Here is a 22,209-nt window from a genome sequence, read left to right as displayed (position 1 = left end):
AACTGGCACCCGCTTTTCCTACTTAACTTCTGACAACAGTTTTTGGTCTTCAGGTTGTGGTAATTTGGTTACTATTTTCGGCAATGACACAGATAATCTTTTGGGTGGATGTTTGCAACCAAGTTGTAGGATTAATAACAAGACTTCTTGTGTTGCTAGTTGTCTTGCTTTTTTCCCTCAGGGTCTTAGTTCATTCTACATAAACATGAGTAGTAAGGTTGATTCTAGTGATTATAGGAAGAAAAAATCATGCGGATTTGCTTCCTTGATTTCTAATGACTATGATTTAGAAGATTCTGATATAAGTAGTAGGACGCATGTCCCAACCCAACTGCAATGGGGCACACCAATAATTGGAGAATGCTATTTGAATGATAGTTAGAAACATTTCTTGTACATCCGATGGTGAATATTGCTGGTCGAGGTTGAGCTCTAATCATCTATGTGCATGTGATAGGGATACTCGCATTTATTCGACGTTATGCAAAGGTATGAATTAATGTTTTTTTAAGGAAATTTTTTTCTTATATCTATATTATCTTTTTTATTTAACAAATTAAATTACATTATTTTAAGAGTATTCACATCTTTTTAAATTTTTATATAAAATCGATAATAAATTTAAGATTGTGAGATTTGCAAAAATTTTAAGCTTTAACATTTATCATTTCAACAAGTGATTCATTTAATTCTTATATAAGCTTTTAATAAATTTGTCTATTACATAACTTTTCCAATCCCATTATGGGTGTACCTTAAATTAATATTATTTTTAAAGGGCTATTTGAGTTGGTGTCACCCATCAACTCAGTATGGATTCAGTTGAAAAATTATGAAAATCTATTACTTTTATAAAAGAACAAATATTATTATGAGAGTATTTTTATCATTTTATATTTTATCTAAAATCTAAAAAATGAGTATACTAAAATTTGAACAAAGACACCTTAGTAGCTATTACTTAACTTCACCATTTCAATCGACTCTTTTTTTATATATCAATATTTTTAAAATAAATTGTTACATAAGTTTTTTTTCACTCACATCGTTAGTATATCATAATTTAGTTATTATTGGTTGAGGTATATCATGACTAAGATAAACTAATTAGTATATTTAATTTTATCTTGATGTATTTAATTTTACACCGATTGAAGTGAATCTCTAAAAAATATGTACTTTTGCATATAATTATGCATATTTTATTGGTAAAAATTCTTAAACATCTATAGTGCCAGAAATGTATACACTGCATGCACTAATTACTTAATATCTATTGCATTATATGGATGAAGCATCTAAGAGTCTCTCTATTATAGGAATTTGACCAAATTAGTCCCTCTACTATTAAATGAATTAATCTAATCCTTATACTATTATAAAGAATCAAAGAAGAGCAAATTAAAATATAATTAACATATATTTTTAATAGAGTTAATTATTTTAAAGTTTTTATGGTTCGGTAAATGAAATATTTTGTTTAAAGTAGAATAGATTTTGAAAAAAATTCAAGACATTTTTATACAAGAAAGGTTAACTATTTTATAATTTAAACTTATTTAATTATTTTTAATAATATAAGTACTAAATTGATCCATTTAAAAATAGAATGTCTAATTTGATCCGATCTATATAGCATAAAGACCTCTCAGATACTTTAACCGAATAATATGATTATAACCTTTTTTTTTCTTTTTATTCAATTCTTAAATGACAGATGGGAATTGTGGGGATTATCAGTATTGTCGCATGCTTTGTTTGAATACCCCTACCAACTATTGCTCGTCGGAGTCTTGCCCTCCTAATCATTATGAATATAATAGTACGGGATTTCGTTGTGAGCGCAAAAAACAAACTCAAAATACTCATAACTTGACAAGCATTATTATAGGTACGTGCTGATTTACACTTTTTGTTTTAAAGTGGAATCATTATGGTTATTGGATTATGTCAATTCAAGGTGTGTTATATTTACTTTTGAATGTGCGAGGCAGTAACAATTATTTATCATTAAATTTGTAATAGTTGAATATCGATACAATGGATGGTACGATAAGGTTCTCTCATTATTGATTTTAATTTTCAAATTTACCTTTTATCTATGTTTCTTATATCTATATAGGTTGCAGCACTAGTATTGGGACACTATTTCTACTACTAGCAACATGGAGTGTGTACAAAGTCCTCAAAAGAAAACAAAAAATCATGCTGAAGCAGAAATACTTCAAAAGGAAAGGAGGTTTGCTACTGCAACAACATTTGTCTAGCAATGAAGGTAATGTTGAAAAAATTAAGTTATTTACTTCAAAAGAGATGGAAAAGGTGATGGATCATTATAATGAAAACCGAATCCTTGGTCAAGGAGGTCAAGGGACTGTTTATAAAGGAATGCTAATAGATGGAAGCATTATGGCTATTAAGAAATCCAAAATGGTGGAAGGAAAGAAATTTGATGAAAAGAAGGTTGAACAGTTCATTAATGAGGTGATAATTTTATCTCAAATTAATCACAGGAACGTGGTTAAGCTTTTAGGGTGTTGTTTAGAGGCTAAAGTTCCTCTATTGGTGTATGAGTTCATCCCAAATGGTACATTATACGATCTCATTCATAACCAAAATGAAGAATTCCCATTGACATGGGAAATGCGTTTACGAATTGCGATTAAAATTGCCAATGCCTTGTTCTATTTGCATTCAACTGCTTCTGCTCCTATTTATCATCGAGACATCAAATCTAGTAACATACTTTTGGATGATAAATATAGGGCAAAAGTATCAGATTTTGGAACTTCAAGATCAATTGCACTTGAACAGACACATTTAACCACTCGGGTGCAAGGAACTTTTGGATACATGGATCCTGAATATTTTCGAACAAATCAATTTACAGAGAAGAGTGATGTTTATAGCTTTGGAGTTGTTCTTATTGAGCTTTTAACAGGACAAAAACCCATCTCGCAAACCAATCGAGCAAGTGAGAAGCTTGGTATCTTATTTTTGCATTCAATGCGGAGAATTCCTTATTTAGCATTCTCAATCCAATGGTAGTAAAGGATGGTCGAGCAGGAGATTATGGTCGTGGCTCGCTAGCAAAAAGATGCTTGAATCTTAATGGAAAGAAAAGACCCACCATGAAACAAGTAGTAATGGAGCTGGAGTTGATTAAAGCTTCAGGTGGAACTGTTATTGAAGACTGTGGTGATGAAGAATTTGAAACAGATGACATGATCCATTCATGGGATACCAATCCTAGTAGTTCAATGTCCATGACAATTCCAACCGACAGTGTAACTTTTCCGTTAAATTCATCTTCCTAGTTTCCAACACTCCTGAAACAATTTATCTTGATTGATAGCCTTTAGCTTTTGTATTTGTCACACTGGTGGAGTCTTGTGGTTGCCCAAGAATTCATACTTGTTTCACACAATGTTATTTTATCTCTTGAAGGTATTTCTAACACAAGTTCTGGATATGTTTTTTTTTTCTATTGCTAAGTCGATGAATTCATTAATTAAAAAGACCTCCAAACAGGGATACAAAATCCAAGGGCACCATCAATCGAAAGAATAGTAACCCTAATTATCCACAGCTCTTTTTGCTGTTCTTTTTATATCTAAAGTAACGAAGAAGTAGAAGAAATTAAAAAATTGAACACTCAACTTTAATTTGAAAAAAAACCCAAAGGATAAAAAATTACGGGTAAAGTTAAATTTACTATAATAACAAAAGAACGAAGAGTACAAAAGATGTATATAAAAACTAAACCTCGAAAACCCGAAAATAAAGAATTCTTTAAACGTGTTATGAGTTCTAATCTCTAATGAGTTTTCGGAGTTTAGTTTTTATCTCCATCTTTTATACTTTTCGTTCTTTTGCCATTTTAGGCTATTTTACCAAAATAATCAAAAAAAAATTTATATTTACAAAAATAACTCAAGTTTAAAAATAATCACCAAAATAACCTGAAATGAATAGTAAAATGGGGTGGTGGCACATCAATTGCCGGCACCACCTGGTATTTTGGACCCATGATTGCTTGATAATTGTGTCAGACTTAAAACAAATAATTTTTTTGGTTTTGGTCTGTCAATGGCCAGAACCAGTGTATTTTTTTCTAAATCGTATCATACTAGTATACAGGAAAATTTTTTTTTTTGTGGTGGCCTCCAATGGCCGGCACTACCTTTATGTAAAAAAAATTTACATTTTGGGTTGTCATTGGCCGGCACCAGTATACGAAAAAATTAAAAAAAAAAATTTTTTTGGTGGTGGCCTGCCAATGGCCGGCACCACCTTTATGTTATTGTACAACCCAATATTTTGCCCAGCCCAAAACCCAATACACCACAACCCAAGCCCAACCAGGTCCAACACCCAAATCAGGCCCAAAACTAATTAGTCAAACTAGGGTTTCAACTTTTCTGAAACCCAAGTGCTACCGCCGCACCTAGTTCCTGGCCGCCACCTGCCTTCTGGCCATTGCCGCACGTCCCATCGTCATACCCACTTGCTCTATCAACGTCAATCACCTATATACAAACAGCAAAAGAAACAGACCAAAAAACAACAACAAGAAAAAGGGGGATTTTGTATTATTTTTTATTTTCGGTATAAAAAACTGATTGTAACCCATTGTAAAGAGGGGGGGATCTCTTTTTGTAACTCTTTACAAGATTTGAAGAAAAAGAAATAAAAAAACAAAGAAGGTGGTTGCATTTTTTCTTTTTTCGTTATTTTATTTTATTTTCTTTTCTATTTTTAAACAAAAAAGAATAAAAAGGAAAGATTTTTACCTTCATCGGTGGCGCCGGAGTGCTCGGGGAGGCCAAGGGAGGGCGTTAAAGAGAAAAAGAGGAAACTTTTGGTCTCTCCGGCGGCGCCGGCGCCCGGTACGGTGGATCTCAGTCAGATCGCTGGCCGAATTCTAGGGAGAAGAAGGGGGGAAGAGAGAGCATTTTCGGATTTTTTCTGAAAAGAGGGGGAAGAATGAAAATTTTGAAAAAAATTAGCTTAAATAGGCTTCCAAAACGACGTCGTTTTGGGCAGCCTTCTCAGGTACCAAAACGGTGCCGTTTTGACCTGACCCATTGGCCGACCCGCTCCAGGGGGATCCGCGTGTTTTCAAGGGATGGGCTAATTGCACTTTTAGCCCTTCCGCTTTTTAATGGTTTTATAATCAAGTCTTTTAGTTTTTTTAATTTTTCCCTATAATTTTTTTCGTTTTTTAATTTAATCCGTACTGGAATTCTACACTTTGCAAGAATGGGATTATTTCCCATTTGCCCCTCCTAGTTTTTCAGCCGGTTCAGATTGGTCCTTTCTCTTTTATTTACTTGCGATTTAACCCTGAATTTCGTTTTAAATTTTTAATTTAGTCCTTTTGTTATTTTGTTTATTTTCTTAATAAATCTCATATTATTACTATTATTCTTATTATTGATCATTATTAGTTTTATTTTTCTTTTATTTATTCATTATTATTGTGATAATATATTAATTAGTTTTATATTATTTTTGGTTTTTTTATTTCATATATATATATTCATACATATATGCATTATGCCCGTACATATATATTATATAATATTTACACTGTCGAAACCGTTTTTTGAGAACAAAAATTTTTGTCGACTTTGAAAATAAAACTGGAGTCGCCACCGATCATTTATTAAGGTGTGATCGGCCCACCTTAAAAATAATTTTGGTTTGCAAAATTTGAGAAAACAGGTTCGGGAATCAGTTACGCACGAGGAAGGATTAGCACCCTCGTAATGCCCAAAATTGGTACCAAATTGATTGTTTTAAATGCCTTGGTGTCGAAAATTTGAAAAGATTTTAAAAGGAAACTTTTATTTCATGAATGGATTAAAATAAAAAGACATTCGTATTTCAAAGAAATAAAACACCACACCCAGTGAGTTAGGGCACAATGTTTTTAAATCTTCAAAATACCCGAATATTGCCTTTTGCTTTTGAAAATTTTATTTCGAGAAGAAAATGTCATGACCGATAAGTTAGGACCCAACATTTTGAATTCCCGAGAATAAGCTTTTTATTTAAAATTTGTGAATTTATTGCAAAACAAATATTTGGCTTTCTAAATTCATCGAAAAATAATCGCGATCTAGTAAGTTAGGACCCGATCCTTCACGAGAATCATGAATGCCAAATATTTAAAATTATAAAATATGATGGTTTTAAACAAAAATTTTGACAAAACCAAAATATATGTTTTTGAAAGTGTGACGAAGGTTAATGCATAACATGAAATTTTAATTTAAATAATATGTATATATATATATATATATTTACAAAATAGAAAAATAAAATGTATAAGTATATACATAGATAAATCGTGAAAATTAGCATACGTATGTATTCAAATACCTATATATATGTACAATACGTATATAGAGTAATGGGACACATGAAATAACAAAAAAAACATTTATAATAACTAAAATGTATGTATATTATAGAAAAGGTATAAATGAATGTTTTGAGTTATAAAATATAAAATGTGTATGTATATTTATATATGTATCGAAAAACATTAATATATATATACATGTATGCAAAAATTATGAAAGGAAAATAATAATAAAATATATGCATGTACTTATAAAATATAAATAAAAATAAGTATAATATATTACAAAATATGAAAATAAAATAATAATGTATATATATATGTAAAATGCGCATGTATTTATAGAAAGTATATGTATATATATATATATAAAATGCGTGTAGGTGCTAAAAATAATAATGATGATAAAAATAATGCATAATATAATAATAAGGATACAATGATAATATTAACAAGATTTTAAAAAAATAAAAATGACAAATGAATGTTAAAAATAAAATAAAAAGAATTTAAGAACCGAATCTTAAAGTTAGAAAACACACAAAGGGACCGAATCAAAACGCGCGCAATAAGAGGAGGACCCATATAGAAATTAACCCATTCTCTCAGAACGCTGCGCAGCAGCATGGGCCAAATTGAAATAAAGATAAAATATGCGGCCCAATTTAAAAAGAAGCAAAACAGGTTTAATTGAAGTGCGCTGCAAAAGGGAGGGGCTAAATGCGCAATTATACCGTCCAAGGCAAAAACGCGCGGATCCTCCCATTCGGGTCGGGTCACCGCGCGGGTCACACCATACGGCGCCATTTTGGGGCCACAGAAACAGGCCCTAAACGACGCCGTTTTGCGATCGTTACAAAACCTTGAAAATTTTAAAAAAACCCAGCTCATTTTCCTTTTTTTCAAACAGCAGAGGAGACCTCTGCTAAGGTTTCATACCCAAACACCCCACTTAATGCCACCGCCGTTCACCACCCTTTCGTCGCGAGTTCATCGCGATCGGTGACCGGAGACGCGCCGAGTGTTTTTTTAAACCCCTCCTAGCAGACTCGACGGCAAAGGTAATCCCTTCCTTTTCTTTTTTTATTTTTATTTTTTCCGTGATATAAAAACCAAGTCAAAAAAAGAAAAAAATCTAAAAAAAACTCCAATAATCACCTTTAAAAAACAAGTTTTTACTGCTTTTATTCTCGATTCTCTCTGTCAAAAGATCCCCCTAATCAGTGTACAAATTTGGCTTTATATAGCCCGATAAATGCTTTACTTTTACAATATTTTTCTTCTGGACTCTTAGTCCGTGCTTGTAGGTATTGTGGGAGTATGGCGCGGGAAAGAGGCTCCGAGACGTGCGCATGGAGGCCGAAACCTGCGGCGGTTGGGGGCTGTAAGAGCGGCGCACATACAAGGCTGCTTAGGGTTTTAGGTTTTCTTTAGTTGCTGGACTAGGGTTGAAATTGGCTATTGGGCCCGTTATTGGGCCTGCTGTTGCTTAAACTTTTGTTGTGTTGGGCTCGTATGCAAGCCTGGACAATTGGGCTTATTACAGCTGCCCCTCTTTGCTCGTTGTCGTGTAACGGGAACAGAGCAAAGACTAAAAGGCCCAATTGTGCCCAGTCTTACTGAGTCTCAACTTCTTTAATGCCTCTCTTCTTTAAGTAGCCTCGTTCCTTCCTACTGCATCTTCAGAGGTATAGGAACTAGTGCTTCAATCTACTCCACTGCAATGTCAGGGAGATAGGCTTCGTACGTTGCAGCTTCTCAAAAAGAACAAAATTTGCTATCTTGAATCTGCTCCACTGCAACTTCAGGGAGATAAGACTTGTAGCTTCACTTTGTTCTGCTACAACTTAAAGATAAGTCTGATGCGATCTGCTCTACTGCAACTTCAGAGAGATGAGATCTGCGGTTTTAATCCACTCCATTGCAACTTCAAGGAGATAGGATTGCTTACTTCTGTCTGCTCCACTGCAACTTCAGGGAGATAAAATTCGCCATTTTTGATCTGCCCCACTACTGCTTAGGGGGACAAGGTCTAAAATCTTCAATCTATTCAATTGCAATGTCGGGGAAACCAGATCCGCCGTCGTAGCTTCAATCTGTTCCACCGCACCGTCAGGGAAGTAAGATCCGTCGTTGTGGCTTCAATCTTTTTAATTGCAATATCAGGGAAACCAGATCCGCCGTCGTAGCTTCAATCTGTTCCACTGCACTGCTAAGGAAATAAGATCCGCCGTTGTGACTTCAATCTTTTTAATTGCAATATCAGGGAAACCAGATCCGCCGTCGTAGCTTCAATCTGTTCCACCGCACCGTCAGGGAAGTAAGATCCGCTGTTGTGGCTTCATTCTTTTTAATTACAATATCAGGGAAACCAGATCCGCCGTCGTAGCTTCAATCTGTTCCATTGCACTGCTAAGGAAATAATATCTGCAGTTGTGGCTTCAATCTTTTTAATTGCAATATCAGGGAAACCAGATCCGCCGTTGTAGCTTCAATCTGTTCCACTGCACTGCGAAGGAAATAAGATCCACCGTTGTGGCTTCAATCTTTTAAATTGCAATATCAGGGAAATCAGATCCGCCGTCGTAGCTTCAATCTGTTCCAGTGCACTACTAAGGAAGTAAAATATATGGTTTCACCAGTTTATTCTCTGGAGAACATGACCTGTATAATTTAATTTATGAACCTAATTATGCCTAGTTATTAGGATGACATGATCAGAATGAATCAAATGCTCCTAACTAGACATGTATGAATGACATTTGAATGAATGCAGAATGTCATATTTTGAGAATGATCCTTCTTTATCACTTGGGTTGTCATTACTCAAAGTTAAAGTTTCATCGCTAATGTGTTATAGCGTCTTCTTGCTCGGCTGGCGTCTCTAGAGAAACACTTGACCAGATTGCCCCCACTGTAAACCTCCAAGTTTGATCTATTGGGGCGCAAAATTTGTACCATCTTTCTCCCGTTGTAACCCAAGAGTAAAAAGATTCGGCCTTTTCTCAATCCTCTATTATCACAATTCAAGGATACAGGATGTGAAACTCTTTGGTCTCTTACACCATTCCCAGGGTGTCCTACCAAATGCTTATACACAAATGAAGAATTTTCTTCTCCAAGAACAACTTCTTCTTATTATTCGGTGATCATTGCTTGCTTGTTCATCTAAGCTTTGTCACCAACATGACATATTGCCATTTTGTTCAATCGATGTTTTAGACAACAAAATTCAAAGGGATAGTCTTAATTTAGACTCTTCCTTATTAGACTTCCAACCTTTGAACTTGGTGCATTCTAAACAATAGTCCTGTTTAAGAAACTTCTAGAGTAATATGCAAAACTTCCCTTGTGAGAGTTTTATTAGTCTATTAATCATTACTCTAATGCAACACACTTGCAAAGAGAACAAAATGATGGATTAAATTGAATTGGTTCTGAGCATAACACGGAATGAATAAATTATCAGAGATAATAAAGATGGATAACAAAGACATTGATTTAGAAATGCGTATCTTGGAAATGAATAAAGTGTTCCAAGAATAACAAAAATAGTATAAGGATTAGGTGCCCCAGATATCGCAACTTGAACTTTACTGTACAGACTTTTTGAAGACCATTCTGAGTTTAACATGTGTTTAGGAGTACTTTGTCGATGCCCCAAGATGTCGCCTACCCTTTCCCATTGATTCAAGTATAACAAAACCATTGCATGCCCCGTTCTGATCAGTATTTGAGCCGCCCTTTTCGGGTTTTCAACTCAAATCCCCTTTGGTCTAAGGCGCCCTTTGCGAGTTTTCACCTTAGCCTCTCCATTTTTACTTTTTCATTTTCATTTTCATCACCTCTTTTTTCTTTTTCTTTTTCTTTTTTTTTTGGGACTCAAACTGCCATTTGCGGGTTTTTACCTTGGTCATCTCCTTCTTTAAGCAAAATATTTCCTGACTGAATCTGAGTTTGCAGGACTTTGCAGGTTTATCATCCATCTTACTCAAAATTAAAGCTCCTTTGGAAAAGACCTTCTCTATAACATAAGGTTCTTCCCAATTTGGCATCCGTTATATTTTTTTGTAGAGTGAGGAGCTTCTTCAGTATTAGGTCGCCATCGTGGAATTCTCTGGGACAAACCTTTTGCTATAGGCTCGCATCATTCATTTCTTGGTATATCTGACCTTGATGAATAGTTTCTAGCCTTTTTCTTCAACCAGGTTTAACTAGTCGTATCGGGATTGGATCTTCATCCTACTTCAGCTCAGCCAAAACTCGAAGAGAAAGAATTTCAACTTCAATGAAAAAACGTGATAAACTGGAAAGAGTGGCATTGCCTCGGTAGAGTTTTCATTGCATGATTCATGATATTCACCTTGAACATACTGCAAATTTCTGATATTGTACTGTTGTTCAGATTGCAATGACGGCGCTTAAACCGGGTTCATCCTGGTATCACCATGCGAAGGCATCTTTGAATGCTTGAAGTAACCCAACAACGTATTACTTTTTTCGATCATGCATGTTCCCTCAAGGTCAAAGTCTCTATTGTCTCCTCGTGAGGTAAAATTTCCTTCTTGCTCTACCATCTTTAATAAGTCCAGAAATAAGCTACAATCCATGTCATCTTCAAAGTTGTGAGATCCCTCTAAACACATGTCTCACTCAAGAGGAGATTCGAAGTGCATAATGATGTCACTCATGTCATTGATATTTGGGGACCCATAGTGGGTACCAAAGATATACAAAAGAATGTATGAATAATATGAATGAACGAATGAATGATTTGGCAGAAAAAATCCAAAAGAAAGAAGAAAACGTAAAGACTGAAAGAACATTTGCTCAAAGATGATTGCAATAATGTATTTATTAAAATAATAATATTCAGACATGAGCCTATTTCACAAAGAAATTCTTATTGCTTCTAGGCTGAAAGCAACAAGTGTGTTCTGAACATTACTCTAAGTAAGCCCCAGATGCTATAGAGATTTCTTTTACAATCCTATTATTTTGACGCTCTCAAGTTTATAAGGGTGGATACCTAACAAGGTCCCTTTTCAAGTGTGTCTTCATATACGGCATTGATATGAGCTCTTTCTAACTCTTCTTCATATGTCGTATTCATCCCATTATCAATGTGATTGGGTAGTGAATTTTCTGCCCTCGATGAGTCACCAAACTTGACAACACCCATGTTGATGAGTCTTTCAACCAGCTTCTTGAAGGCAGTGCAATTCTCTATTGAATGTCCTGTAATTCCCGCATGGTAGTCACATTGTGCGTTCGCATCATACCATTCGGGATACGGAGGTTGTAGAGGCTTCACATGAAAAGGGGAAACAACGTGTTCATCAAATAAGCCTTGATATAACTCTCTATACGACATCGGTATGGGTGTGAACTGAAGCCTTCCTGTATTTGTTCTCATGCAAGGTTCTTGCTTTAAAGGGGCCTGATGGTTGGTGATCTTTATCTTTGGCTGCCCCACAATAGTTGGTTTTGAGTAGCCCCTATTATACCTGCCTGCACTATCCACCTTATTCCCCTTCTTCCTTGGGGCTTTTTGATGATCTGGGCGCCTACTCTTGCTCGCTTTGTTTCTTTGGGTCATTAAGGGCAACAGATGGTTAGATTGCCTCTTAGATTACAACTGGGCTGTCGAGTGATTCATCGATGTCGATGTACCACCGATATTGTTGAGGCTCGATAGTAAAGAGTACCCTCGTGGGTGTGCATCTGGCTGGATTTGAACACTTATTGGGATAAATTTTGGGGGATAGACAGGGTCCTCATTATTATCCCCAAAGTGAACCGCTGGACTTTTCCCTTTTTCTAACCATTTATCCAATAACTGGGTTAATTGGCTCATCATATCTCTTTGGAATTCTAATAGCTGATCTCTCATATCTTGCTGAAATTTGGTCAATTGTTCTTGTATCTGCACTTGCATTTGCTCTAATTTCTCCAACCTTTGGTCCATTTCTCTAGCCTTTGCTTGGGTGCCGTGAGGGTGCTGGTTTTCCAATTTAACTGAAATAATTTTACTCAATTAGGCTCTTTCAATGGATTTTAATGCATATGATACTATGTAATGCAAATGCATGAGATGAATACAAGAAGAGACGTTGATTCTGATTCAATTCCATTTAGAAAACTTTTCTAGAAGACAAATTTCTTTACATAAAGCGGATATATATATACGGCTTTGCCCTCAAACTCCAAGCAAGGACATCTTCTCCTTCTTCATCTGGATGCTAAGATAAATCTTGCGAATTCTCCAAAAGGGGTATCTCCTCTACCTCTTTTTTACTTGATCCTGGTTATAATCCAACGTCTGCCCATCCCCGTAATGCTCCTCAACTTCTTTAAGGTAGTTGGAATGTCAGAAACTCTTGAATAATCAGCTTGACCTTGAGGCACGAAGTAAAGTTATGTATTCCTCCATCACCCTTCTCTTATCACGTTCTCTTGGGCCATATTCGGACAACCATATTGTCATCCACTTTATCAAGAAACCCATTTTCTTATGACAAGCTCTCTATTTAGTAATCGAACTCGAATCAACATCTCTTTTCCAAGATGCAAATGCAATGCAATAATGATGTCATGCAAGCAAGACAAAATAAACCCAAGTCAGTATCCCACCAAAAAGATATAATCCAATACAAACATGAAATAGCCAGAACATTTATTCAGGAATCCTCTAAGGTTTGGTATAGCTCTACCTAGGGCAAGTTCTTAAAGCTCACTATATGAGGTTTAGTTTCTAGAGTAAGGGTACCCGAACCAGCAGATTCCTCGATCCTCACCCATTATAGGCTCATATGGACCGAGTTTAGTTCAGGGGGACACATTTCCCTATGGCTGCACGGAGATGAAAATCTCACGAAGACATAGGTACGGATGTATCCCGAAAGCGGTCCACTACCCTGCACGGAGGTGAAAACCTCACGAAGGACTAGTTTCTTGCTCCCACTTAAGGGTGAAATGCAAAATGCAAATGTAAAGTTGTCAACTTTCCAAGATGAAAAATCAATGAATGCGAAGGGAACTCATGATTTTTTTTTAAAAAAACTTTTGATTTTCGACACAAAGACAAATATAATCAATTTATGGCTCGACTCTCTAAAAGTCCCCAGTGGAGTCGCCAAGCTGTCGAAACCGTTTTTTGAAAATAAAAATTTTTGTCGACTTTGAAAATAAAACTGGAGTCGCCACCGATCCTTTATTAAGGTGTGATCGGCCCACCTTAAAAATAATTTTGGTCTGTAAAATTTGAGAAAACAGGTTCGGGAATCAGTTACGCACGAGGAAGGATTAGCACCCTCGTAACGCCCAAAATTGGTACCAAATTGATTGTTTTAAATGCCTTGGTGTCGAAAATTTGAAAAGATTTTAAAAGGAAACTTTTATTTCATGAATGGATTAAAATAAAAAAATATTCGTATTTCAAAGAAATAAAACACCACACCCAGTGAGTTAGGGCACAATGTTTTTAAATCTTCAAAATACCCGAATATTGCCTTTTGCTTTTGAAAATTCTTATTTCGAGAAGAAAATGTCATGACCAGTAAGTTAGGACCCAACATTTTGAATTCCCGAGAATAAGCTTTTTATTTAAAATTTGCGAATTTATTGCAAAACAAATATTTGGCTTTCTAAATTCATCGAAAAATAATCGCGATCCAGTAAGTTAGGACCCGATCCTTCACGAGAATCATGAATGCCAAATATTTAAAATTATAAAATATGATGGTTTTAAACAAAAAATTTTGACAAAACCAAAATATATGTTTTTGAAAGTGTGACGAAGGTTAATGCATAACATGAAATTTTAATTTAAATCATATGTATATATATATATTTACAAAATAGAAAAATAAAATGTATAAGTATATACATAGATAAATCGTGAAAATTAGCATACGTATGTATTCAAATACCTATATATATGTACAATACGTATATAGAGTAATGGGACACATGAAATAACAAAAAACACATTTATAATAAGTAAAATGTATGTATATTATAGAAAAGGTATAAATGAATGTTTTGAGTTATAAAATATAAAATGTGTATGTATATTTATATATGTATCGAAAAACGTTAATATATATATACATGTATGCAAAAATTATGAAAGGAAAATAATAATAAAATATATGCATGTACTTATAAAATATAAATAAAATAAGTATAATATATTACAAAATATGAAAATAAAATAATAATGTATATATATATGTAAAATGCGCATGTATTTATAGAAAGTATATGTATATATATATATAAAATGCGTGTAGGTGCTAAAAATAATAATGATGATAAAAATAATGCATAATATAATAATAAGGATACAATGATAATATTAACAAGATTTTAAAAAAATAAAAATGACAAATGAAGGTTAAAAATAAAATAAAAAGAATTTAAGAACCGAATCTTAAAGTTAGAAAACACACAAAGGGACCGAATCAAAACGCGCGCAATAAGAGGAGGACCCATATAGAAATTAACCCATTCTCTCAGAACGCTGCGCAGCAGCATGGGCCAAATTGAAATAAAGATAAAATATGCGGCCCAATTTAAAAAGAAGCAAAACAGGTTTAATTGAAGTCTTATTGCAAAAGGGAGGGGCTAAATGCGCAATTATACCGTCCAAGGCAAAAACGCGCGGATCCTCCCATTCGGGTCGGGTCACCGCGCGGGTCACACCATACGGCGCCGTTTTGGGGCCACAGAAATAGGCCCTAAACGACGCCGTTTTGCGATCGTTACAAAACCCTGAAAATTTTAAAAAATCCTAACTTATTTTCCTTTTTTTCAAACAGCGGAGGAGACCTCTGCTAGGGTTTCATACCCAAACACCCCACTTAATGCCACCGCCGTTCACCACCCTTTCGTCGCGAGTTCATCGCGATCGGTGACCGGAGACATGCCGAGTGTTTTTTTAAACCCCTCCTAGCAGACTCGACGGCAAAGGTAATCCCTTCCTTTTCTTTTTTTATTTTTATTTTTTCGACGATATAATAACCAAGTCAAAAAAAAAGAAAAAAATCTAAAAAAAACTCCAATAATCACCTTTAAAAAACAAGTTTTTGCTGCTTTTATTCTCGATTCTCTCTGTCAAAAGATCCCCTAATCAGTGTACAAATTTGGCTTTATATAGCCTGATAAATGCTTTACTTTTACAATATTCTTCTTCTGGACTCTTAGTCTGTGCTTGTAGGTATTGTGGGAGTATGGCGCGGGAAAGAGGCTCCGAGACGCATGCATGGAGGCCGAAACTGCTGCAGCTTGGGGTAGAGGAGAGCGCACATACAAGGCTGCTTAGGGTTTTAGGTTTTCTTTAGTTGCTGGACTAGGGTTGAAATTGGCTATTGGGCCCGTTATTGGGCCTGCTGTTGCTTAAACTTTTGTTGTGTTGGGCTCGTATGCAAGCCTGGACAATTGGGCTTATTACATACACATACCTACATATATGTTTATATATATATATATATATTTCATTTTCATAAATATACATATATATATACTTACATAAACTTTTATATTTAATAACTTTAAAACATATATATATATATATATTTTCATATTTTTATAATTTTATGTATATACATACATATATATTTCCCTTATATGTACAAACATATTTTCATATTTTATGATTTTTATCTATTTTTCTTTATTGTTATTATTATTATTTTTACTTTATGTTCATTTATTTATTTATTTATATGTCTATTTTTTATGTTTTAGTTTATTTATTTATTTATTTGTTATTGTGTATACATGATTGATTTGTTCTTTTTAATTTTTATTTTTCGTTTTTGCTCATATTATTTTCATTCATATTATCATATTCATTATTCCATTATGCATATTAACACCATACTTCAAAAAGGAAAATTTTTCAAAGTAAGGCAATATTTTGCGTTTGGAAATTCTAGAAAATGTGCCCTAATGTGCTGGGTTTCGATTTTTTTTTCGTTCGACCAAATAGAAAAATATCCTATTAAAATTTCAAAGTAAGGCAATGTTTTGCCTTTGGAAATCTGAGAAAACGTGTCCTAATGTGTTGGGTTTCGATTTTTTTTCGTTCGACCAAATAGCTAAATATCCTTTTAAATTTTCAAAGTAAGGTAATATTTTGCGTTTGGAGATTTGAGAAAACATGCCCTAATGTGCTGGGTTTCGATTTTCTCGTTCGACCAAATAGCCAAATATCCTTTTAATAATTTCAAAATAAGGCAATGTTTTGCGTTTGGAAATTCGAGAAAACGTGCCCTAATGTGCTGAGTTTCGATTTCTCGTTGGACCAAATAGCCAAATATCCTCTTATATCTTAATCCATGTCATTCGAGTTTTCTAAGGATCGTACTTTAAAGCTCTTTAAAGTTTTCAATATTCGACATTAAGACATTAACTAATCAACAATGTACCAATTTTTGGGCGTTACGAGGGTGCTAATCCTTCCTCGTATGTAACTGACTCCCGAACCCATTTTTCTGAATTTCGTGGACCAAAATCGTTGTTTTAATAAAATCAAATCATTTATTAAAAACAACCACTTTTCAAGGTGATCCGATCACACCTTATCAAAAAGGATTGGTGGCGACTCCCACATTCGATTTCATCTTCCAAAACCCAAGTCGACCCTGTTTTCACAAAAAAATAGTGTCAACAGTTATTATTATTTGTTTACATTTTGGGCTGTCATTGGGTGGTACCAGTATACGAAAAAATTAAAAAAAAATTTTGGTGGTGGCCTGGCAATGGCTGGCACCACCTTTATGTAAATTTTTTTTTTTACATTTTGGGCTGTCATTGGCCGGTACCAGTATATGAAAAAAAAATTCTGGTGGTGGCCTGCCAATGGCCGGCACCACCTTTTTGTAAAATTTTTTTTACATTTTGGGCTGTTATTGGCTTGCCAATGGCCGACACCACCTTTATGTAAAAAAAATTAACATTTTGAAATGTCATTGGCCGACACCAGTATACGAAAAAGTAAAAAAAAATTGTTTTTTGGTGGTGGCCTGCCAATGGCCGGCACCACCTTTATGTAAATTTTTTTTTACATTTTGAACTGTCATTGGTCGGTTCCAGTAAACAAAAAATAAAAAAAAAAATTTGTGGTGGGTTGTCAATGGTCGGCGCCACCTTTATGTAATTTTTTTTTTACATTTTGGGCTATCATCAGCCGGCACCAATATACGAAAGAATTTTAAAAAAAAATTGTTTTGGTGGTGGCCTGACAATGGCCGACACCACCTTTATGTAAAAAAAACATACATTTTGGGCTGTCATTGGCCGACACTAGTATACAAAAAAATTTTTAAAAAATTTGTGGTGGCCTGCCAATGGCCGACACCACCTTTATGTAAAAAAAGAATTTTTTTTTTACATTTTGGGCTGTCATTGGCCGGCACCAGTATTTTAAAAAATTGAAAAAAAAATTTGGTGGTGGCCTGCCAATGCCCGACACCACCTTTATGTAAATTTTTTTTACATTTTGTGCTGTCATTGGCCGGCACTAGTATACGAAAAAATAAAAAAAATTTCCCGATGGCCTACCAATGGCCGTCATTAAACTTTATATATAGTGAGTGGTTTGGGTTCTGATAGTGTAAATGGAATGAAAAAAAAATTTTAAGAGAGCCATCAAAATGAGAGTGTTTTGTAGTATATCATGAAATGAGTTTTTTTAGATGGGATAGTATATGGAGTTTTTCGTAGTGTAGAACCAAATTTTGGGGTTGAATTATATACTGTCATATTTTAATGGAGTTGAATTATATACTGTCATGTTCACCCTAAAGGTTATGCTATTAAGGTTTGGATGATTATTTGCACCGTAGATGGCTAATCGAGTTGTCCAACGCAGATGGACATTATCTATGGTGCAATAGAGTTTATTCCGCAACTAGGTTCTGATTGGAACCGGTTGGTAGAGTCTCCATGAAAAGGTATCTCATGGGACAATGGAAGAAGAAAAGGTCTAGAGCAGAAGACGATTAATTGTGAAGAAACTAGTACCGCTGCAACGTAGACCTGATTCAAGCAGAAGACGATTAATTGTGAAGAAACTAGTATTGAAAATAATTGTATTATTTCTCAAAAATATTTGTATTTTTTTATATCTGTAAATTTCATATAGTTGTTTAGGATTTAAGGTTTCATTTTTATTGTGTATGTAAATTAAATTTGTCGTGTAGTATTACTTATTTGAATTATTAATTTTTAAATATTACGAAGTCATTTATTTAAACAAATAATTATTTTAGTGAAATTAAATCAAGTAAAAATTAACAGGAAAAAATAAAAAGAAATATTTACAGAATAATTTTAAATAATTAAATAATTATTTAAAAATAAAAGAAATATTTACAGAATAATTTTAAATTAAGTAAAAATTAACAGAAAAAATTAAAATTGTCGCGATCCCGGTGACGTCCCCGGCGCTGGCATGTAATGGTCTGGATACCTCCGTTGGTGATGCCGTGCACCTTGTCGAGGCGTTTGATAATTGCTCGGTTCGGCATCCGGCATCCCATCCAGTGTAGTTAGAAAGGTAGAATAATCATATACACCATAATCGGGACTTAATTGGTATTGCGTGACCGGAGGTGTCGATGGAAAAATATCCTCAGTGGTGGGTGTACGTGCTTCGGGATGGAACTCCGGGTGGTATGAGGATGATGATCCAGATCGTGTCAAATGTTGAGGGTAGAGGTTGTCACCAAAAATATCTTCAAATGATGGAGGAAATTCATGCAAAGGATCCGGATCCATGTAATGTGATGATGAGTCGGATGCTTCATTTTGGATTTTCGGGAGTTGGCATAGATAATGACCGTCCAAAACCTAACCGATCTTCCCAAGAGACATTAAGATCAAAATCAATTCCGGAGCGTTGGCTTGCTGGAATTACCACTTGAATGGGATCTGGTTCAGCTATCTCCGCAATCAACTCAACTGGGCTGGGATTTTCTATTTCAGGGGGGCAATAAATTGCTATCATTGTCCCTAAACCATCATCATCTTCAAGCTCCATTTCTGAGAACTTTAGCAGATTAGTTGAAATCGGAAATCTGTAAAACAATCTCAACATTTGCTTCCCGCAACGGCTTGCTATCTTTGTATTGATTTTTCGTTTTAAATCCGACAGCAAAATCTGTTTGTTGAATCTCATTCCTATTTTTCTCCATCGAAATGAACATAAACAAACAATATTTGGGAACTCATTTTAAAAAAAAAAAAATTCGTTTCTTCTAAATAGAGGGAAAAAAAATTCAAACCAAACAAAATGGAGGATCATTGTCCTTATATATATATTTGATAAATTTGATGCCGGCCATTGGCAAACCACCACCAAATTTTTTTTAATTTTTTCGTACACTAGTGCTGGCCAATGACAGCCCAAAATGTAAAAAAAAAAAATTACATAAAGTTGGTGCCTGCCATTGGCAGGCCACCACCAATTTTTTTTTAATTTTTTCGTATACTGGTGCCGGCCAATGACAGTTCAAATTGTAAATTTTTTTTTACATAAAGGTGGTGCCGATCATTTGCAGGCCACCACCAATTTTTTTAAATTTTTCAGATATCGGTGTCGGCTAATGACATTAAAATGTAAAAAAAAACTATTTTTACATAAAGGTGGTGCCGCCATTATGTGCCACCACCAAAAATTTTTTTTTTTAATTTTTTCATATATTGGTGCCGGCTAATGACAGCCCAAAATGTAAATTTTTTTTTATATAAAGGTGGTGCCGACCATTGCCAGGCCACCACCAAAAAAAAATTTAAAGTTTTTCATATACTGGTGCCAGCCAATGACAGCCCAAAATGTAAAAAAAAAAAAAAAATTTACATAAAGGTGGTGCCGGCCATTGGCAAGCCACCACCAAAATTTTTTTTAATTTTTTCGTATACTGGTGCCGGCCAATGACAACCCAAAATGTAAAAAAAAAAATTTACATAAAGGTGGTGTCGGCCATTGGCAAGCCACCACCAAATTATTTTTTTAATTTTTTCGTACACTGGTGCTGGCCAATGACAACCCAAAAAGTAAAATTTTTTTTTACATAAAGGTGGTGCCGGCTATGCCAGGCCACCACCAAAATTTTTTTTCCCTGTATACTAGTATGATAGATTTTTTTTTTTAAAAATACACTGGTTCTAGCCATTGACAAGTCAGAACCAAAAAAATCATTTTTTTAAGTCTGACACAATTATCAAGCAATCATGGGTCCAAAATACCAGGTGGTGCCGGCCATTGACAGGCCACCACCCCATTTTACTGTTTCTTTCAGGTTATTTTGGTGATTGTTTTTAAACCTGGGTTATTTTTTGTAAATATAAATTTTTTGGATTATTTTGGTAAAATAGCCTCCATTTTAGTAAAATTATATTTCGCCGTAGTTTTTTTTTTCTTTGGACGGATTTTTTTATGTTAAATTTGTGTGTTAAATTTTTTAATTTCTTCCGCTATTTTTACTTGTTCATTACTTAATCAAGTCGATCCCAACACTGAAGATGAAATAAGAAGAGGTGATTAACTCATCATAGTAATAGTAAGCCTTTATTGAGTGGGAACAACTAAGGAAAGAAAAGGATATTAACAGATCCAACATACCCTCATTGCCATTTTTCTCGACGCCATTACTGCTCTTTCAACAACTCTCGAACTTTCAATTTCAACGCCTGTCGGAACCGTTCTGATTGTTCATATTCTTCTTCAGATTTTCCCTACAAATAAACAAACTAGCTTAATATCTTCTCGTGCAATAAAAATATAAGGGAATTATACAAGTCAGCATTAAACATCCAATTCCATAAGAAAATAACAGCAAACAGAGAAAAGGCAACAAAAACGATTTGAAACATACAAAAACACAAATCCAATCAAGGCTGCATATTGACAGCTAATTGAGCATCCATTACTTCCAGCATATATATAATTGTGTAACATTAACAAAAAATAATTTAAGAAACATATATTTTTTATAATAAGTTAATATATTTTAATTATATCTAATAATTAAAATAAGAAATGTTATTTTATGTTAATTAATGCAATTAAAAATTAAAATTTATAATTTAATTAAATATTAAATGTGCAAAATCACACGTAATACTTGTGACATTAGAAGCTAGTAATATTAAATACTAGAGTTGTAAACTACTTGAGTTTAGCTTAAATCAGATTGGTTATCTTTAAGTTGAAGAATCCAAATTAAATTGTAGCAAATTAAATTTGAACATCTTAATATATAATTCAAAAAGCTTACAATTCAAGTTAAATATTATATTAATGTTTTTGGGATCGTATCAATAATCGAATCAATTAGGCTGTTATTTTTAGTCTGTAAGATTCAAATCAAGAAAATTATTAAAAAATCATAAAATAAAAATATTAATAATTATAAAATACAATTCAATCAATTCAACTGTTTTTAGCCTAGTTTGCAAATCACCGATATTTCACCTTTTAGATCAATATCTCGATCAATTCCCAGTCCAATCGGATAGTTTAGTATGATTTAAACAACATTGCACTATAATTTTTTAATATTAATTTTATAAAGGAATTTTGAACCATTGAACATTATATATATATTTTACTTTTAATGAATTATAAACATTGACATATAAACTCTTCAACAACTAAATAAATAAATGATAAATTTACTATCGATTTAAAAAAACAATTTATGCTATGGAAATGACCACATTAAAGCCCGAGACCACTCTTCCTAATAGAACAAATCAGCGAATAGAATCAAATTCATGTGTAAAGTGAATGATAATTTACAACAAATGTAATCACAAGTAACAGAAAA

General features: G+C 34.0%; 1 protein-coding gene across 1 annotated transcript in view; it reads left to right on the top strand.

Annotated features, from left to right (window-relative positions):
* Positions 1-1,710: 1,710 nt before the first annotated feature.
* The window catches only part of LOC105797400 (wall-associated receptor kinase-like 2), a 97,065-nt gene continuing 76,566 nt past the window's right edge, over positions 1,711-22,209 (top strand). Inside the window, exons 1-2 of the mRNA XM_052621133.1 lie at positions 1,711-1,891; positions 2,123-2,832. Coding sequence (XP_052477093.1) covers positions 1,711-1,891; positions 2,123-2,832 — 891 coding nt within the window. The remainder of the gene's footprint in view (positions 1,892-2,122; positions 2,833-22,209) is intronic.

This window comes from Gossypium raimondii, chromosome 9 (assembly GCF_025698545.1).
Source record: "Gossypium raimondii isolate GPD5lz chromosome 9, ASM2569854v1, whole genome shotgun sequence".
NCBI classification, from domain to species: domain Eukaryota; kingdom Viridiplantae; phylum Streptophyta; class Magnoliopsida; order Malvales; family Malvaceae; genus Gossypium; species Gossypium raimondii.
The sequence above is the reverse complement of the archived record's forward strand: the minus strand, read 5'-3'. Positions and strand labels throughout refer to the sequence as shown.